At 37.3% G+C, this 17,162-nt stretch overlaps 1 protein-coding gene across 3 annotated transcripts; it reads right to left on the bottom strand.

The window, feature by feature from the left end:
* LOC109225617 lies at window positions 9,628–16,143 on the bottom strand. Of its 3 annotated transcripts, none has more exons than XM_019390350.1 (3): window positions 15,839–16,143; window positions 12,024–13,787; window positions 9,628–10,430 (listed from the first exon to the last, which is right to left on the bottom strand). In XM_019390350.1, exons 2-3 carry the CDS (start codon window positions 12,353–12,355, stop codon window positions 9,860–9,862), a joined length of 903 nt encoding a protein of 300 aa, XP_019245895.1. In that variant the 5' UTR covers window positions 12,356–13,787; window positions 15,839–16,143; the 3' UTR covers window positions 9,628–9,859. The 3 variants fall into 3 exon arrangements, with proteins under 3 accessions (XP_019245895.1, XP_019245893.1, XP_019245894.1); XM_019390348.1 differs by having other exon boundaries at window positions 12,024–12,327; window positions 15,839–16,118; XM_019390349.1 differs by having other exon boundaries at window positions 12,024–12,309; window positions 15,839–16,101.

Here is a 17,162-nt window from a genome sequence, read left to right as displayed (position 1 = left end):
TAACAAAAAGGGTGGTAGACCAGTGACAAGCAAGATATTCCAAGCAGAAATCAAAAGCTATCATGGCAAGCGATGGAGCAACAGACCTCAAGGCCAAGGCCAGTGGTTCAAGTCAAGAAAGAACAACATACACACAGAGTGGGGGCAATGGACGTGCTTTGGGATTCATGTAAGACACAAAGGTTGGGTAGATGCCAGTTCATGAGCAATGCAACAAATAGAGGATATTGGGTCTGAACGGAGAAAAGGTATTATCAATGATATGGATGACAGAGAAAGTGGTTAGTCAATGAACAGGCAAGGTCTTCGAGTGGAAATCAGTTATCATGGGAAGTGAAGGAGCAATCACCCTCAGAGTTCAAGGCCACAAACCAACCTTCGTGTTTTAAACTGACAAGATTTTTCTTTGATTTGAAACAGGGGCAGAAAATCTTATTTGTTTCGGAGAAACCCACCGTAAGGAAAGGCAAGCACCAGACAGGTATGACCGTAAATTTTCAGGACCCTCCTGGAAAATGGGACTTAGTTAAATTTCAAAACAATCATGAATAGCACAGTTTAGCATAAAGGAATATAAGTTGGCTTCAAAGTTTTCATGTTTAAGATAGGATTCAATTAGGAGTTTTCAGGACCCTCCTGAATAATGGGACCTAGCTATAAGATTGCTGTTAGATAATAAGATGTAGCGAAAATAATACCTTTAGAAGATACAACTTAGATTTAAAATTGTTCTTTAATTAAGAATTGTCAGGACCCTCCTGGATAATGGGATGTAGTTTCAAGACCTTCTTAGATAACAAGATTTAGCGGAAGTCATGCCTTTAACAGATATAATTTAGATTAAAACTGTTGTTTAACTAGGAGTTGTCAGGACCCTCCTGGATAATGGGATCTAGCTTTCAAATTCTTAGAATATTTGGTAACATTATTCTGTCTAACACTCACATTTGGTAACTCGAAAATTTTCTTTGTTTTGTCTATTTTTGTTGAAATCAGGTACCCACTTGGAGAACAGGGAGAAGTAGTTCAGGTTTTAGCAATCAGGAGCCCGCCTGGAGAGCAAGGGAATACATTTCGAGTTCAGCAATCAGGAGCCCGCCTGGAGAGCATGGGAATACATTTCAAGTTTAGCAGTCAGGAGCCCACCTGGAGAGCATGGGAATACATTTCAAGTTTAGCAATCAGGAGCCCGCCTGGAGATCAAGGGAATACATTTCGAGGTCAGCAATCAGGAGCCCTCCTGGAGAGCATGGGAATACATTTCAAGTTTAGCAGTCAGGAGCCCGCCTGGAGAGCATGGGAATACATTTCAAGTTTAGCAGTCAGGAGCCCGCCTGGAGAGCATGGGAATACATTTCAAGTTTAGCAGTCAGGAGCCCGCCTGGAGAGCATGGGAATACATTTCAAGTTTAGCAATCAGGAGCCCGCCTGGAGAGCATGGGAGTACATTTCAAGTTTAGCAGTCAGAAGCCCGCCTGGATAGCATGGGAATACATTTCAAGTTTAGCAATCAGGAGCCCACCTGGAGAGCACGGGAATACATCTCAAGTTCAGCAATCAGGAGACCGCCTGGAGAGCAAGGAATACAATTCAGGTTCAGCAGTCAGGTGTCCACCTGGAGAAAAGGGCAGCATCTCAAAATACAGTTCAGCAGTCAGGCGTCCACCTAGAGAAAAGGAAAGCATCTCAGAATGTAGTTCAAGTTTTGGCAGTCAGGCGTCCACCTGAAGAAAGGGAAAATATCTCAGATTACAATTCAAGTCGGCAACAAAGGAATTTCACCAGGAGAATACAAGTCAACAATGTAACAAGAATCACAAGATCAAGTTTGAAGATATAGATAGGTTTTTGTAATTCATAGATCATAGTTTAGTCTAGCTTCTTTTTATTTTGTCATGGTGTAATAAGGGGTTCAGTAAGCAGTAGTAGCAGCAGCAGCAGCAACAGTGAAACTACAGCTTCATGGTAGTCCCAGCTACCAGACATTCCTGAACTACACTAACCTGATTCCTTTTTAGCCAAGGATATGTAGGCAACCTCGGAATCAGGGTGCGGTCAAATCTTCCAAAAGTGCTTCCCACGGAGTATTCAAACGGGCAAAAATCGCTCGTATCCGCTCACTTTATCTTTGGACGAAAACTCTTCGTGTTTCCGAGCAAAGAGGGGCAGCTGTGAGCACGTGATTTTTTCCCTATATGAATTACTCCCACAAATTCAAAACAAAACAATTTTTTTCATTGCTTGCAACTTTGTGGATTTTCGTGGCATTTTTTGTTATTGTTTGCATTCGTATGTGCATGTTTTAATTAATGAAAATACAAAAAAATATGTGCATTTGCATCTAGGATTTAATTTAGCATTTTAGGATTAATTAGTAATTAAGTTATTTTATAAAAAGGGGAAAATCACAAAAATAGTTTAATTTGTACCTTTTGATTTTAACTTTGATTTTGAGTAGTTTTTCTTTTAGTTTGTTTTTAATTAATTGTGATAATTTTTATGTAGGTTTAATTAGTATTTTTCAGGTTAATTTGATTTTAGGATTTAACTTTGATTTTATTTTAATTTTGCAAATGAAAAGGAAAAATTGAAATTGAAAAGAAAAGAAAAGAAATTGAAGCAAGGGGCTGATCCTGGGTCAATTCAGCATGGCCAAAAGAATTCCCCCCCCCCCCCGAAACCCGTTCAAAAGTGCCCATACCCGCCCCATTACCCGGCCTCACTCATTAACGAGCCAAACGACGTCGTTTCGTTTCGTTTCATCTGAGCCATTGATTTGGCCTCATCCAACGGTCCAGAGTCTCCACCCCATTCCCTTAAAAGTGTCCAAATATCCTCAGAGACCAAATCACTCCGGTCTCTCATCTTCCCCATCTATCTCATATCAACCCTAGCCATCCTTGAGTTCCGCCATTTTCACCAAGATCAAGAGCTCGAACACCACCCAAATCTCATCCAACCATCACCCTTCCCTCAACCCCAATCTGCCGCCATTTTTTCCCAAATCCTCACCAAATCAGTCCAGTTTCGAATCTGAAAGCAAAGAAGAATCGAATCCGTCTAGACTTCAAGTTTTCTTAAGTGATAGGGCTTGAAACGGGTATTGACCGTTTGTTTTCGTTGAGAAAATACGGTTAATTCCTGTTTCGATTCAAATCAGAGTTTGTTAGGGTTTATCGGCTTTGTTCGTTGATATTAGATGTATTCTTTCCGTTCTCTTTCGTATTCCTCGTTTGTCTTCACTTTCTCCTATTTCTCCTCCATTTCTGTTCTTTCTTTTTCTTTTCGTTTTTTTTTTTTGTTTTGTTGCTCAGTAGCTTAATTTCGCATAGCACTAGTTTTTGAGTTAATTCGTGTTGATTTTGTTGAAAGATGAAAATTGTTTCGTTTTGTTTTCATAAGTTAGTATTAAGAATTGTTAGGTAGTCTGTTGAGGTGTTTTGATTGAATCTATTTGTTTAGCTCATAATTGCTAATAGGTGAATTAAACTTGTTTGTTTGTTTTATGGAATCATCTGAGTTCTTTGGACTCAATCCTTTGGCCCTTTTTCTTTTGTTGCCATTTATTTTCTGTTGATGCCTGAACTCTGGGCTTACCCGTTTGTGACCCATGGTCATTCGAACCACAATTTGGGCTTCCAGGGTCAGAGGCCCAAAAGCTGCTGAACCTGCTAATGCAGTAGCCAAAGTTTGGGGTCAGGCTTAGCCCATTTGGTTATTGAAGTAATTAAGGGACATTTTGGGGGTAATATGGGCAATTGGTTAAAGGAATCTTTGGTAACCACCTGAAGAAGCTTCTTGGAAGCTGGAAAAGGGCTTTGCTTGGCAAGCAAGCCAAAAATTGAGGGATCAAGTAGCAAAAATAAGAATTAGAAAAGGGACTAGAATTGAAAAAATAAAATCTGATAGTTGCCCTATTGCTTGCCTATAAAGGCATCTCAAATCTTGCCTTGCAAGGCAGACCCGAGAGAGACCTAAAAGACCCAAGAGAGATTTTGGAAGAGCTCAAAGTATAGAAAATACAGATGGCTAGAACTTCAAGAGATAAAATCTGGAGAAATCAAAATAGTAGAAAAATACACAAAAAAAAAAGGGTTCTACTCTTCCATTGAGTCTCTTTGCTATAATTTCTGATCTTTCGAATTTCTGGGAATTTCTGATTGATACATGACTGAAGATGGTTCAGATTTGGGTTTTGGAAACTGTTTCTGAGCTAAGTCTGTGTTTAAAGCATTTTTTTTAATCGGAATTTGGGGTTTTTAAATACTGGATCTGAGTCTGTCAGCACTTGATTTGAAGTTGGACTGATTTCAGCACTATAATCACTGTTACATTGCTGTCAATATTGCTCTATTGCTGTTGATCCCTCATTTTTCCTATTTCCTTTGCTTTCTAGGTATCTTTTGGAACCATAGACAACGTGTGAATGTGAATCTGCAATTTGAATTTGAAATATTTTGGATGCACATTGTATTTCAAGCTGATTTCTTCTATTTCATCCATTTCAGTATTATTATGTATTTAATCCTATATTATGCATGTTTAGTCTAGCGTTTTCTCATGTTGCTGAATATTGTAAAGTGAATCCATGTTTATTTGTTATTTTGATTCTGAGAGGGTAAGAGTGTAAGGTTTGGATTCAAATGAATTGAAGTACTCATCCTATAAATTCGAAGTTCTGAACTGGTTATTTGGACAATCTGTGTCATGGGATCACTGTAATAGAAGTGTAGGTTTAGTCATGTGACTAGTACTAGCTGGTTCAGATGTTAATAGTTAGCTACTGTTGATGGTAACCATGGGGACTTTCTTTCTCAAGATATTGCTGGATGTGTATTCATAAGGAGTTACTTTTAGGTTTAATTACTATGGAATATGTTAGTGGTCTAAATCATCTTGTCCTTTAAAATACGTGCGGTGGTTAAATCTGTAATTGATAGTGCTGTTTCTCTCCACCTGCGAAATTTCTCTCTTAAAACCAGTGTGGGACTGATTATTGAACCTACATAAATTGGCTTGTTCTAGTTATGCATTCCCACAGTATCCTGTTAATATGAGGTCCTGCTACCTTTAATTGAGAATTTCAAATTCATTTTATTGCTTTTGTTTCATTGCAGCAAGTTATTTAGATCACGATAGTCTTATACGTTTTTGGGTTGATGCCATATATCCCATGTTGTCAATTTGGGGTTTAACATGGACATACAATAGGCAGTACATCGAAATAGGCTTCTTGGGGCTGTTATGCTATGTTGCCGCCTCTTTTGGCACACTCCTGGGCCCCTTATGCATTGCTTACCCAATCGGGCCTCAGACCAGTCCAGGCTCTGAAATGAAAATAAATTAGACCTCAACTAGTTTTGGCCCTTTGATTAACGATTTGAATTCAGTTGTAACCTAGAAGTAGCAATAATTTCATTAAGTCTTATTTAATTAGTAGATCCTTGTAGTTAATTTGAGGTGATGCCATACCAACCAAACAAATAATTTATTGCCCTCGTTTAATTAATATTTTAAGTCCTTAGATTTCGAGGCGTGCCATTTAGCAGATTGTCCATGGCCCTCGCAAAGTTTAAACACGTAGTTGCTTTAGGCGCGTTATTTTAATAATTTACCTTCCTAAATTCGGGTGCACATTTATGTGATCCAAATCCAAATCTCAACGTTAGATAAAATGTGTTATGGACCGCGGGTGCATTTATGTGACGTGGTTTGAAACATATTTTAAATGACGTTGCAACCTTCCTTTAATTAATTAAATAAAAGTAGTTAAAAGTTAAAAATGCACATAGGTTCAAAATGTTTTTTAAATCAGATAATAGGCCAATAGTAACAGTTAGCGACCGTGCTAGAACCACGAAACTTGGGAATGCCTAACACCTTCTCCCGGGTTAACAGAATTCCTTACTCGGATTTCTGGTTCGCGGACTGTAATACAAAGTCAATCTTTCCTCGATTCGGGATTTGAACCGGTGACTTAGGACACCATAATTATCCCAAGTGGCGACTCTGAACTTAAAAAATAATCCTGTTTCGATTGTTCTTTAATTGGAAAAACTCCCTTTTATACCCTTCCGGGGGTGTAGTAAAAAAGGAGGTGTGACACCGAGCTCAAGACTGTATTCGATGTCAATTATTTGCTAACTCATATATTACATGTCTCCAATTACATGTGTCACCTCGTAATTCATCCACCTATCATTAATCAATTTTACCCTATATGTCGAGGGTCCAACACATGATGAAGATGTATCCTTATGGCTAGAAGATGAAGAACTGCAAACAAGGATCTATGACTCACTTTGTATTGTTTTCGGTTAGTACTATCAACTTAAGGCATGTTGCCTTTAAATTGATACTAGTTCTTAGCATTTTAGCAAGTTCTTACTTCTTTCACATTGGAAGACATTCGTATTTTGTTATTGTTATTAATTTAAAAAAGACCACTAATTAAGTACCTAGCTTAGTGGTATATTAGCTGGGGAAAAAAGAGAAACCCTAAACCCCGAGCTCTCAAGAAGGCGAGATTGAGATGATTTCCAGGCGACAAACTTGAGAAGCTCGTCCAAGGACAATCTGGCCGACGACCAGCCACTATGGAGGTTGGTCAGTCAACTTCAACCGATATTCTCTTAGGTACAGTCATACATAACATAAAAATCACACTTGGAAAGGGTGGACAATTAACTAGTGCAACGTGTGCTGTAGCGAAAATAATTGTGAAAGAGGAGAAATCGGCCCCATTAAAATTACCTTCTGGGGAGGTTCATTTGATATCCAAACACTGCTCAACAACATTTAGACAAGTGGGGAATTTCGGGGTGAACCAGAACAATTTGGCTAGAGCCGAATCTAAGCGTTGGCTAGGTAAGTGTCCTGTAATAAGATGAGTAGTTATGAACCCTATAGACCATCCCCATGGAGGTGATGAAGCGAGAGCCCCAATTGGTAGAAAAAACCCACAATCCCTTGGGACTATCCTGTACTTGGATGAGGAAGTAGAAAAAGGAATAAATATAGCTAATTTGATTCTTCATGGCTGCAGTAAATAGGAGAGAAAATCAAATTAATTTCTTCACTTTTATAGAAACTTCACAAAAAAATAATTAGGAGTAAGTTTGTGACACGTCTACCAAAAATCCTTTTGTGACCAATCACTTATCTAACATTTATAAATTATGGGCGAACGACGGGAATTGAACCCCGCATGGTGGATTTGCTTGTTCAAACAGCAAGCAACCACTTGTGAATCTACAATAATAATTATTATTATTCTTACATCTATCTCAAGCAAGTCTAGCCCGACTGTATGAATATTCATTGTCCATGATTTAAGATTATAAACTCAAATGACAAAAAAGGGTTTTTAAAAATCATTTACCCAAAAGATAGTGTGATGAATTAGATAGCCCTACATAGGAATTTGAAAAATCGATAGTCCACAAACAAGTGGTCTATGCGAACATTGAAAGCTTTTGCATGTTCTATCATCGTATGTTATAGGAGATTAGGAGTGTAGATAAAGGATACAATAAATGAAGAATGAACCACATGGTATAATTGACTGTAGCTTGATATCGATGAAGTGAAAAACAGAGTGATTTGTGAAGTTGATCTGAAATAGGAAAGTAACACAAGTAGACATGTTGGTCGCTTGATTAGGAGAAATTATTTGAAGTGTGAGGCTAACTTTCACTAGGGTATGAAAAGAATGTTTATTGCAAATAGAAGGAAAAAAGAAATATTTGACACAAAAGGATTACCAAGTAATTGTGCATTTCAATCGCCACCACTAACGAGTAGCCAATCCCATGCTAATCTATGGTTTGTATGGAAGTACTTGTCGGGCCTTATTATTTTTAGGATTTTTTCATGAATTTTTAATCTATTAGGACTCTCTTTCGTGAAGGAAGGAAAAAAGACTCTCAAAAGGAATAAATCTCTTTCATATGTCATATTTTTCTTGGAAGAGAAGTTTTGTACTTCTATAAATTGACGTTTTCTTCTCACCACAAGAACAACAACAACCTCCACAATATAGTCGTTAGGAGAATCATGTTCAGGGGAGATTATTCTCTCAAAAAATTATTTTCTCTTTTTATAATAATGATAGATCATATGTAGGTCGCTTAACCAATCCATAATAAATTATTATGCCTAGTTTAGTATATTTTTCTTTCTCGTCTTACTTATCGTTTCAAAAGTTTGCATTGTTAGCTTTTGCATGCATCATGTTATTTTGATCCCAACAAGTGGTATCAGAGCCAATGGTTCAGAGCCAATGGTTCAATCAAGGTTGAAGACAGGTTCAAGGCGGGTTCAGATCAAGCAACAATCAATTTGACATCAGTCTGAAATACTACATATGGAGACTTTTAACCATATATTTTCGATATTCCTGATGCTGACCAAAAGTCTTTTTAATCTGTGCTCACTTTTAATGCGCAGGGCTCCAATTTTAACTCATATCCATTTTTAATCATGACAAACAACACTGATGAAGATTATGTGAAGAAGGTGAATCAAATTTTGCCAAGAAAATTCAGGTCAATGGGAGAATTGTTAAGATTTTACCCTTAATTTTTAATCTATTAGGACTCTTTTTCTTGAAGGAAGCAAAAAACTCCTAAAAGAAATAAATCTCTTTCATATGCCTTATCCTTTTCTTAGAGGTACTTCCATAAATTGACGTTTTTTCTCACAACAAGAACAACATCAACCTCCACAATGTAGTCGTTAGAAGGATCATGTTTAGGTGAGATTATTCTCCCAAAAATTTGTTTTCTTTTTATAATAATAACAATAATAATAGTAGATCGTATGTAGGTCGATTGACCAATCCATAATAAATTATTATGCCTAGTTTAGTATATTTTTATTTCTCGTCTGACTTATCGTCTCAAAAACTTGCATTGTTAGCTTCTGTGTGCATCATATTTTTCCGATCCCAACAATTATCTCTTCTTTTTTTTTGTAACGGTAGTGTTTGAATCATCTCGCCCACTTCTCGACCGTTTTACCAAATACCAATTACTCCACACCAACATAAGTATTCGAGATAATAACGATAGTGTTCGAATCAATTTGCGCACATCTCGGCTATTCCACTAATTACTTCACACCAACATAGGCATCCAGTGATTTCGAATCAAACTTGTCTCGATTAATCCAATTACTCCGCACCAACATAGATATCAGGTGACCCGACTATGGTTGGTATGTGAGTACTTAACGAGCATCATTTCTTTGATTGCATTATTTTCAAATCAATGCAGGCTACATAAGCAAACATGTGCAGCAGTATACGATGTACATTAGATATAACGTCCTTTGCATATAAAATAAATTCAGGGGATTTCAGAACCATACTTCAGGTGTAATCTTTTGCTGTAAGCGTTCAGAATCCAAGACTTAAAATGGAGCGCAAAACGAATGCTATTTACAGGTAGGGCAAATTCATGGCTGTTGGTGAAGATAAATTAGTTAACTGCTGTAAGAAAATGAATTCAAATGACATCGTTCCATTACCACTTCTTTCGAGTGCAGTAAGTAGCCTCCCACGGTTAATCAAATCATAGGTCAAATGAAAACAATTTTTAATAATTGCTACAACAACAATGCAGGACATGCAAACAAACTGGGGAATATTTAAAGCCAAAAGGAACAACTAAAAAGGAGATTCACCAAAGTTTGTTATGGTTCAGTAACTCAAATGGCTGCCTGCACAAATAAAATTACATAAACGGGTTCTGAATTTGATGGAAAATGTGCTTGGAAACTAGGAAAATATTTGACAAGTTACTTTTGCTAGCCATGAAACATACATCTAGTTTAACCAAAATAATAATTTCCACACCAGCTAATATGCATCACGTCCAACTCGCCGATCATCTCGTCCCCTTCCCATGTATAAATCACGGTGATAGTCTTTGGGTGGCGGTCCACCTCTCACTGGAGAACGACTTCTCTCCCTGATATCACGGGCCCATTGGCCACGAGGTAATACTGGAGGACGAGGCGGAGATGGTATTCGCCTTTCCAAACCTTTCCTCTCGCTTAAGAAGCTCTCTCTGACACGCTCCCGTCCCCAATCCAGGGGTGGAGGCCTTTCAAACCTACTCCTGTCCCTATAATCAGCATCGGGATAATCAGGCCTATCTCTACGGATTGGCGGATCTGCAAACCTCCCTTCATATCTGGAATGAGGAACCCCAACTCTGAAATCTCTGGCATCATCTCTAGCCCAGCCACGAGGGGGGGACCTATACCCATTCACAAACCTTCCTGGAGAACGGTTGATTGGGGGGCCAGGAATGTGGCGAGGAGGAGGGGGGCCAGGAAAACCTCTCCTAGGACTCCCAGCAGGTGCATATTGAGGCCTTTTGCATTTGTTACAGTACTCTCGCCTTGCAAAGTTCAAGTTGTTACATCTGCAATGTCAGGAGAACAAAGTATGATACACAACTATAACATCTAGGACAAAAGAATTTGCTTTCCCTTTTTTCTATTTTGGAGCAGTTTCACGGTGATTTAAAAGGCATCATCTACAGACAGATGTAATCAGCAATAGACATCATTAAAACACCCAAAGTACTTGAGTAATGTTAATTATGCAAGTATGCCCGCCTAGTAATCCCTAACATTTCTGCTTCAACAAAATCAAAGTACATCCAGTCCTTCCAAAATCTTCTTAGAACACTTAATACTATTGAAGCAGTTCAAACTGTAAAAATAATCAGAAAAGAACTCAATAAATCCATTCAACATTACTTGCTTGTTTCTTAGTTAGCAGCAGACGGATCTTCATCTAAGCTCTTCTTGCATAAGAGAATGGCTTGTTTGTCACTTAAATATATTCTACTTTAAAAAACAAGACTTTTAACATGAGCAAGTAACTAACAATATAAATTGCTCCATCTGGGTACAAATTACGGAGACCTGAAGGCAAATTGCAGGAATCATAGGTGCAAAACCCATTTACTGCAATTTAAACCTGATCAATGAGCAGAATCGTGTTCAAGATATGGGAATTTTACACTGTATGTCCTTTTTTATATGATATTTAAGGGATCTTACGGATACCAGGTAGACGCAAGAAAGCTTCAGATGATGCTATCTAATTAGCAAGAATCATTTAGCTCATTTTGAAACCATTAAAACCTGAGGAAACAGATAAATTTAAACAAGTCTTCCGGAAACAAAGTTAAATTAGCTCGCTTGTTCATACAGCAAGCAATGTCTTACTTGTGCATACTATAACAACAATAACTACTACATCTCAACCTCAAGCAAGTTGAGATCGGTTATATAAATATTCACTGTTCATACTTTAAGATTATAAATTCAAAAGAAATGACATGAGCCTAAGCCGTCAGGAGAGGTGAGACCATTTTCATGAGAGAGGGACGAGCCTCCTGACATGAAGGAATGCCCAAGCCTACCAGGTAGCAGATGATAGACGGCCAACTATCGTTGCCTCGCACAAGATGGCACACTATAATGAGCTCAAATGCTTTCCTTTCTCCATACCTCCTACCCTCTGAACTTCCTGAATTGAGCTGGTCCAAAGTGTTCCCGGTAAAATAAGGAATGTGAATCAAACCTTTCAGCCCCGCGTTGTTAGTTTTCGAGAATTATCCACTTAAAAGATAGTGTGAAGAATTAGATGCCAGCCCTATGTAGGAATTTGATAGATATGGGAATTCAAACCAATCAATGAGTAGAAACATGTTTAAGTGCTTCAATTGAAAGTTGGCTTTCAATAAGTTATAATGGCTCCAACTCCCATGCAACTGGTCCTTATTCAGCTATTACAACATGACTGCTTTTAACAATTCTTGATATATTGAAGTTCTCATAATTCAATGCAAGCAATTCTAAATAATCAAAATCTTAACAAAGAAGAAGAAAACATTTTCAGACCACGAAAGAAGAACATTTGAACAGGAGAAAAGAAAACAAATCAAACACGTTGAAAGGATAACTCAATGCTAAAAAAATAGGAGGAGAAAAACAGCACGTACAACGGATCCATGCACATCCAATCACCATCTCTTGGCCGTACATTTGGGTTACTTCTAGGTAGACCTTCGCCTCTAACTTGCCCTGCACCATAACCAGGTCTATCATAACTTTTGCCCAGAAACCTGCCAGCTTCTCTTCCACGACCGTAAGGGGGTGAATAGTCTCGATGTCTGCCTGGATATTTCCCTCTGCCAAATCCACGACTACGTGGTGGGCCACCAGAATGATCAAAATCAGGACTATACCGATGATCTGCATTCCTATGGCGCTCAGGTGAAACAGAACCTGCACGTATTCTATATCCTGAAAAAATCCAGTGAATCCCAAACATAAGAGGCACTATATCATGAGAGAAAGTTACCCATATTATTTCCTAATCCTAATTAAGCTAAAGTTTTTGCTACCCATGAAATGCCAACAATTGGACTAAGCTTGTGCAACCAGTACCATTGTTCAGAGCTTCTTGTAGAATATTAGAGAAAGAGTAGCAGGAAGAGAATGTGAATCTCGAGGACGACTGTCTTCAAATTTATGTCTCAAACAAGATTATTACAGTACATCAACTGTAGAAAACTACAATTTGCCATATCATCCACACCTCACATGATAAGTTACTGCAATCCTTGAGGTAAAATAGACTTGGTTACTAAATGTGAAGCCAGTACCGTGGATTTGACACACTGCACGGTTGACATTTATTCCCTCTAAACACATCAAATAGAAAACCCGTATTCATTGATGAAAAACAACCAATACCACCAACGCAAGTAGTAATTAGAAACTCCCAACTGCACCAAAGCCAGGACCTTAAAATTACTGAACTCCTAACGATCCAAGCAAAATGCATTCCATAAAATTATCAAACTGCTAATAATCAACTCAAAATGCATTCCAACTCCTTAACAAAATGACTGTAAATTGAGCGAAACCAACCATAACCAACTTACCAAAAAGTGAAACCAATCATAACCATCGTAAGCGCTTGCGCAAATGGCTGAGAAAATCCAAGCACTGAACTTAGTAAATCCCTTTGCAAACCAGCCCTTAGTTTGTTGATTAGACCTATTAAGTTCAAGCTTCTACATGGGACTAACTGACTGATGCATCAAAACTTACATGGAATCCTCTTATCAACCGAAACTAAACCTGGAGCAAAGCAACTAATCCAAATGCATGCCCAATTCAATTCCTATTTAACCGGCAAAATAAAGTATTAAAGGAAAAAAATCCCAAAAACAACCGCTAATTGGAGAAAGCAAGAAACTGAAAAGACTAAGACATTCATCAGTTTCCTTGAATCCAAATGACAAGGATTGGGATGGATTTGGAACACCAATTGTCCACCAAAAGATATCTGTTGCTTCACTGGAAGTTTGGGTCTTTGTCAACTTTCACCTGTTACCACTCATCACCGTTGCAGCATTTCCAGCCACTTCAACAATACAACTATAAAGACAACCAGCAAAAACACTTCATTCACAATATCAACCATTTAGTAATGGATCAGTCTCAGATACCTCATGTAACATTCTCAATTTCCTTCAAAGAGATAATTCACCAAACCATACAAGCTGACTATCAATAGAGCAGCCCATGAAACACAACAAGATACAAAGAGCTCACAGCTCATGAAAAACCCTGTAAAATATTATATTCGACAGTTATTCTTTCCTGTTCATAACACCCCAACCAAATTTCTCTACCAGAACCTCACCACGTGCCTTCCTCAAGACCAATGTTCTTGCACCAGGCAAAGTGCTCAGCTGTAAAAACAATAGCAAAATTCATTCACAATTCAACACTCCGTAAATGATACTGGAGAACAACAACGGCAATCAAGTGGGTGGATAAACGCTGTTATTTCTCACTCAGAAATGCAGAAACTTGATGTGCCTTGACATGAAAAAGATCTGGCTGACGCAATAGATCTCAAATTATTGTCATGTTGAATGCCAGAAGCCTGTAAGTCTCTCAAACTACCTCATTAATCATATCTATAGTAGAAGTCTTAACAGTTGAATTTGAGGATGATATGAAGAGTCAAAGCGTGAAGCCACTTCACTATCCACTAGAATTTGGGTATGAAGGAATTGATTATGAGACAGAACATACCAAAAATGTATTAAAAAAAGGGTAAACAAGTTCACGGTGAAGTTGAGCCCATACTTGAGCTACATTTGAGTTGAAAAAAAAAAAGGTAAAGAAGTCTATGGTGAAGCTGAGCCCATACTTGAGCTACATCTGAGTTGACCAATAGCATAGAAGATGAGTTTCGTGGTTTATACTTTTTGCGGACGATATTGTTTTGATTGAAAAAACTAGCGAGGGAGTTAACCTCAAATGCTAGACGAGTAGAGGAGTACTCCAAAATAAAGGCTTTAGGATAAGTAGAGGTAAGATAGACTGTATGCACAACAAGTTTAGCATACTTAAGAAAAAGAAAAGTTGAAAAAAACTAAACGGGACTACAGTGCTTAAGTGAAAATAATTGAAGCATCTACACTCAGCCTTTTAGAATCAACAACAACAACAACCCAGTGTAATCCCACATGTGGGGTCTGGGGAGGGTAGTGAGTACGCAGACCTTACTCCTACCCCGAGGAAAACTCAGCCTTTTAGAATAATGGCATAATAAATGTAGTTGTAAAACTTCAAACTAAAATAGCATGGCTAAACTGGAAAGGTGATATGAGACTGTTATGCAATAATTGTATTTAAGCGGAGAGGAGAAGAGGGATGGACTAGTTATCCCCGAGTGCCGAAGACTCTGGTTGGTCCCAAGGGTTGACCGAGACAGATTTCTCGGTCATAAAAAAAGTATGTTATTCAAGAGACATATACTTAACGAAGTGAAAGAGGAATATTACAGAATGGCTGTGACACTATCGACACTAAATGGAGAGATTGTTCAGCCTCTAAAACCCAACATACCCACAAGACAAGCATAACCAAAATGAGAATGTTGGACGCTTTTCCATAAAAAAAAAAAGAATAGACAAGATCAAAAGCTGATCACATTCAGCAGGAAGTGCAAGTGAAAGGAAAAAATGACCAAGATGATTTGATCATTTTCTGCGTATGCCAAGTGAGTTAGTCAGTAAGCTATGGGTAACAACACCATGATAACTGGAGTGATTTCGTGAACTATGGGTAATGACACCATGATAACTGGAGATGTTTAAAGGAATGAGATTAAAATCACATATAGCAACTTTGTCTAAAAAAACTGTAATATATTAATGGAAAGCAGGGAATTCTTATAAGTCATGGTAACTAGTTGGTGTGCAGGTTAGCTGTTATTCGCACACATAAAACAAATCTGGTTTCTGATAAGTGCCTTTTAACTATGGTTAGAGATTGTATGTAATTGTAGGAATAGGTGTATGACTTCGAGAACCGCTAATTTTAAAGGATCACCAATTTATCCTAAAAGAAAAATTACTGAAGCCCAAAGAGTACGATTCATATATCTGATCCCAACTGTTTGGAATTGAGGCTAGTAGAAGTTACCATTACTGTTGTATCACTACATCACACTAAGAAGATTTCATTGTGAAAACCCAACGACACAACCGTCAGCAATCAGGATACAATCAATTAATACTTTCACCAAAGATACAAAATGTATAATCTAAAACGAACAACACGCCTGAATACAGCAGCGCTATTTTATTTAGTTCTGAAATTCGACCAAAAAATAAACAATTAAATCTTTCACCAACAAACAATCAGATCAATATAGTCTTAACATACGGGTTGGATCTAGGGTTTCGTAATTATCGTGAAAAAAAAGGGGATGTAGCGAAGGACAAACCATGAGTATCGGAGAATCGACCGGAACGTGAATAGGGTGGTGCATCTGGACGAACCTCACCGGGCTCGTAGTCGCTACCAGCACCGTCACTGTCATTATCTCCGCCGCTGTCGGTGGGCCTTACAACTAGGCTGCTCAGGTGCGGCGTTGGCTGGTCTTTCTCTCGCGAACCCATATTCTTCTCTCTCTTGCCGCACTGTGCGGAGTGTCTTTTTCTGTGCTCACTTTGTTATATGATCGTCGATTTCAAGAAAAAATATTATGAAACCCTAGTCGGTACATATTTGGATACGTATGTTTTGGAAATTGGGTTGTTACTTGTTGTATTGGAACCTATTGTTACTTTAGAGATAATATTTATTTTTGTTATTAATTAAATTTTATTATATCGTATTATTAAATTTATTATTATGTTAAAATATTTATTTTGTTATTAATTAAATTTATTATATCATATTATTAAATTTATTATTACGTCAAAAAATGCATCGTTACCTTATTTTTCTTCTAATCTTGTCTTTTTTTATTATTAAATAATTTTATTTTACCCTTTATTATACCTTTTTATATAATAATTCTATCTTATATCTTAGCTTTTTATAATATAATATTGCAATTGTATTCTTCATATTATCGTTGCATGACATAATGAAATGACTACAAACGATATAATAAATCCAAACGTTGTATTCATTAATACAATACAGTATAATATAATACAATCCGATATATTATGAAATAATATGCAACGACCAACCAAACAATACAGTGAAGAATCTAAATTATAACGGTGAAGAATCTAAAGATTTAACCAATATAAAAGAGAAATACTTTCGTATCAATAATTATATTTATTTTCTCTTTTTGCCTATTTAACTTTATATAATAAAGTGAACGTAATTTTTTTGTTTTTCATTTAAGTCGATGTATAAAACTCTATTAGTTCATTCTAATAAGTGTCTATACCTAAATAGTTGTAGATCTAATAAAGTTAGTTGTTGAATTTGAATTTGTGACCTAGAGATTCATATTATAATCTTAAGATCTAGTTGTTCGTAATAAGAATATAGAGAGGTCATGTCTGCATTGACCTAACCGGTCGTTTTGAGTTTTACCATTTTGGTATGTGATTTGAGAACTTGAGTTGATATGATATTTTATGACTTGCATGTAATAGTTGGTTGGGGTTCTAAGAGGTTCAAGAGTGATTTGGTTTGCAACTAGAGGATTTAAGTTAAGAAGAGTTGACCAAAGTCAACATTATGGGCAAACAAGCTCGGATACGTGATTTGAAGGTTTCAATAGGTTTATATGTTGATTTCGG

Source organism: Nicotiana attenuata, chromosome 5 (genome assembly GCF_001879085.1).
Source record: "Nicotiana attenuata strain UT chromosome 5, NIATTr2, whole genome shotgun sequence".
NCBI lineage: Eukaryota > Viridiplantae > Streptophyta > Magnoliopsida > Solanales > Solanaceae > Nicotiana > Nicotiana attenuata.
This window is presented reverse-complemented; position numbering and strand designations above follow the sequence as displayed.

Bases quoted from the DNA above. Each gene is read 5' to 3' on its own strand.
- LOC109225617 (XM_019390348.1), bottom strand. From the start codon at position 16,013: ATGGGTTCGCGAGAGAAAGACCAGCCAACGCCGCACCTGAGCAGCCTA. The intron at 12,328-15,838 runs GTTTGTCCTTCG...GGATTTTTTCAG, and splicing joins TCGATTCTCCGATACTCATG to GATATAGAATACGTGCAGGT. The intron at 10,431-12,023 runs GTACGTGCTGTT...CTGACATTGCAG, and splicing joins TGGATGTGCATGGATCCGTT to ATGTAACAACTTGAACTTTG.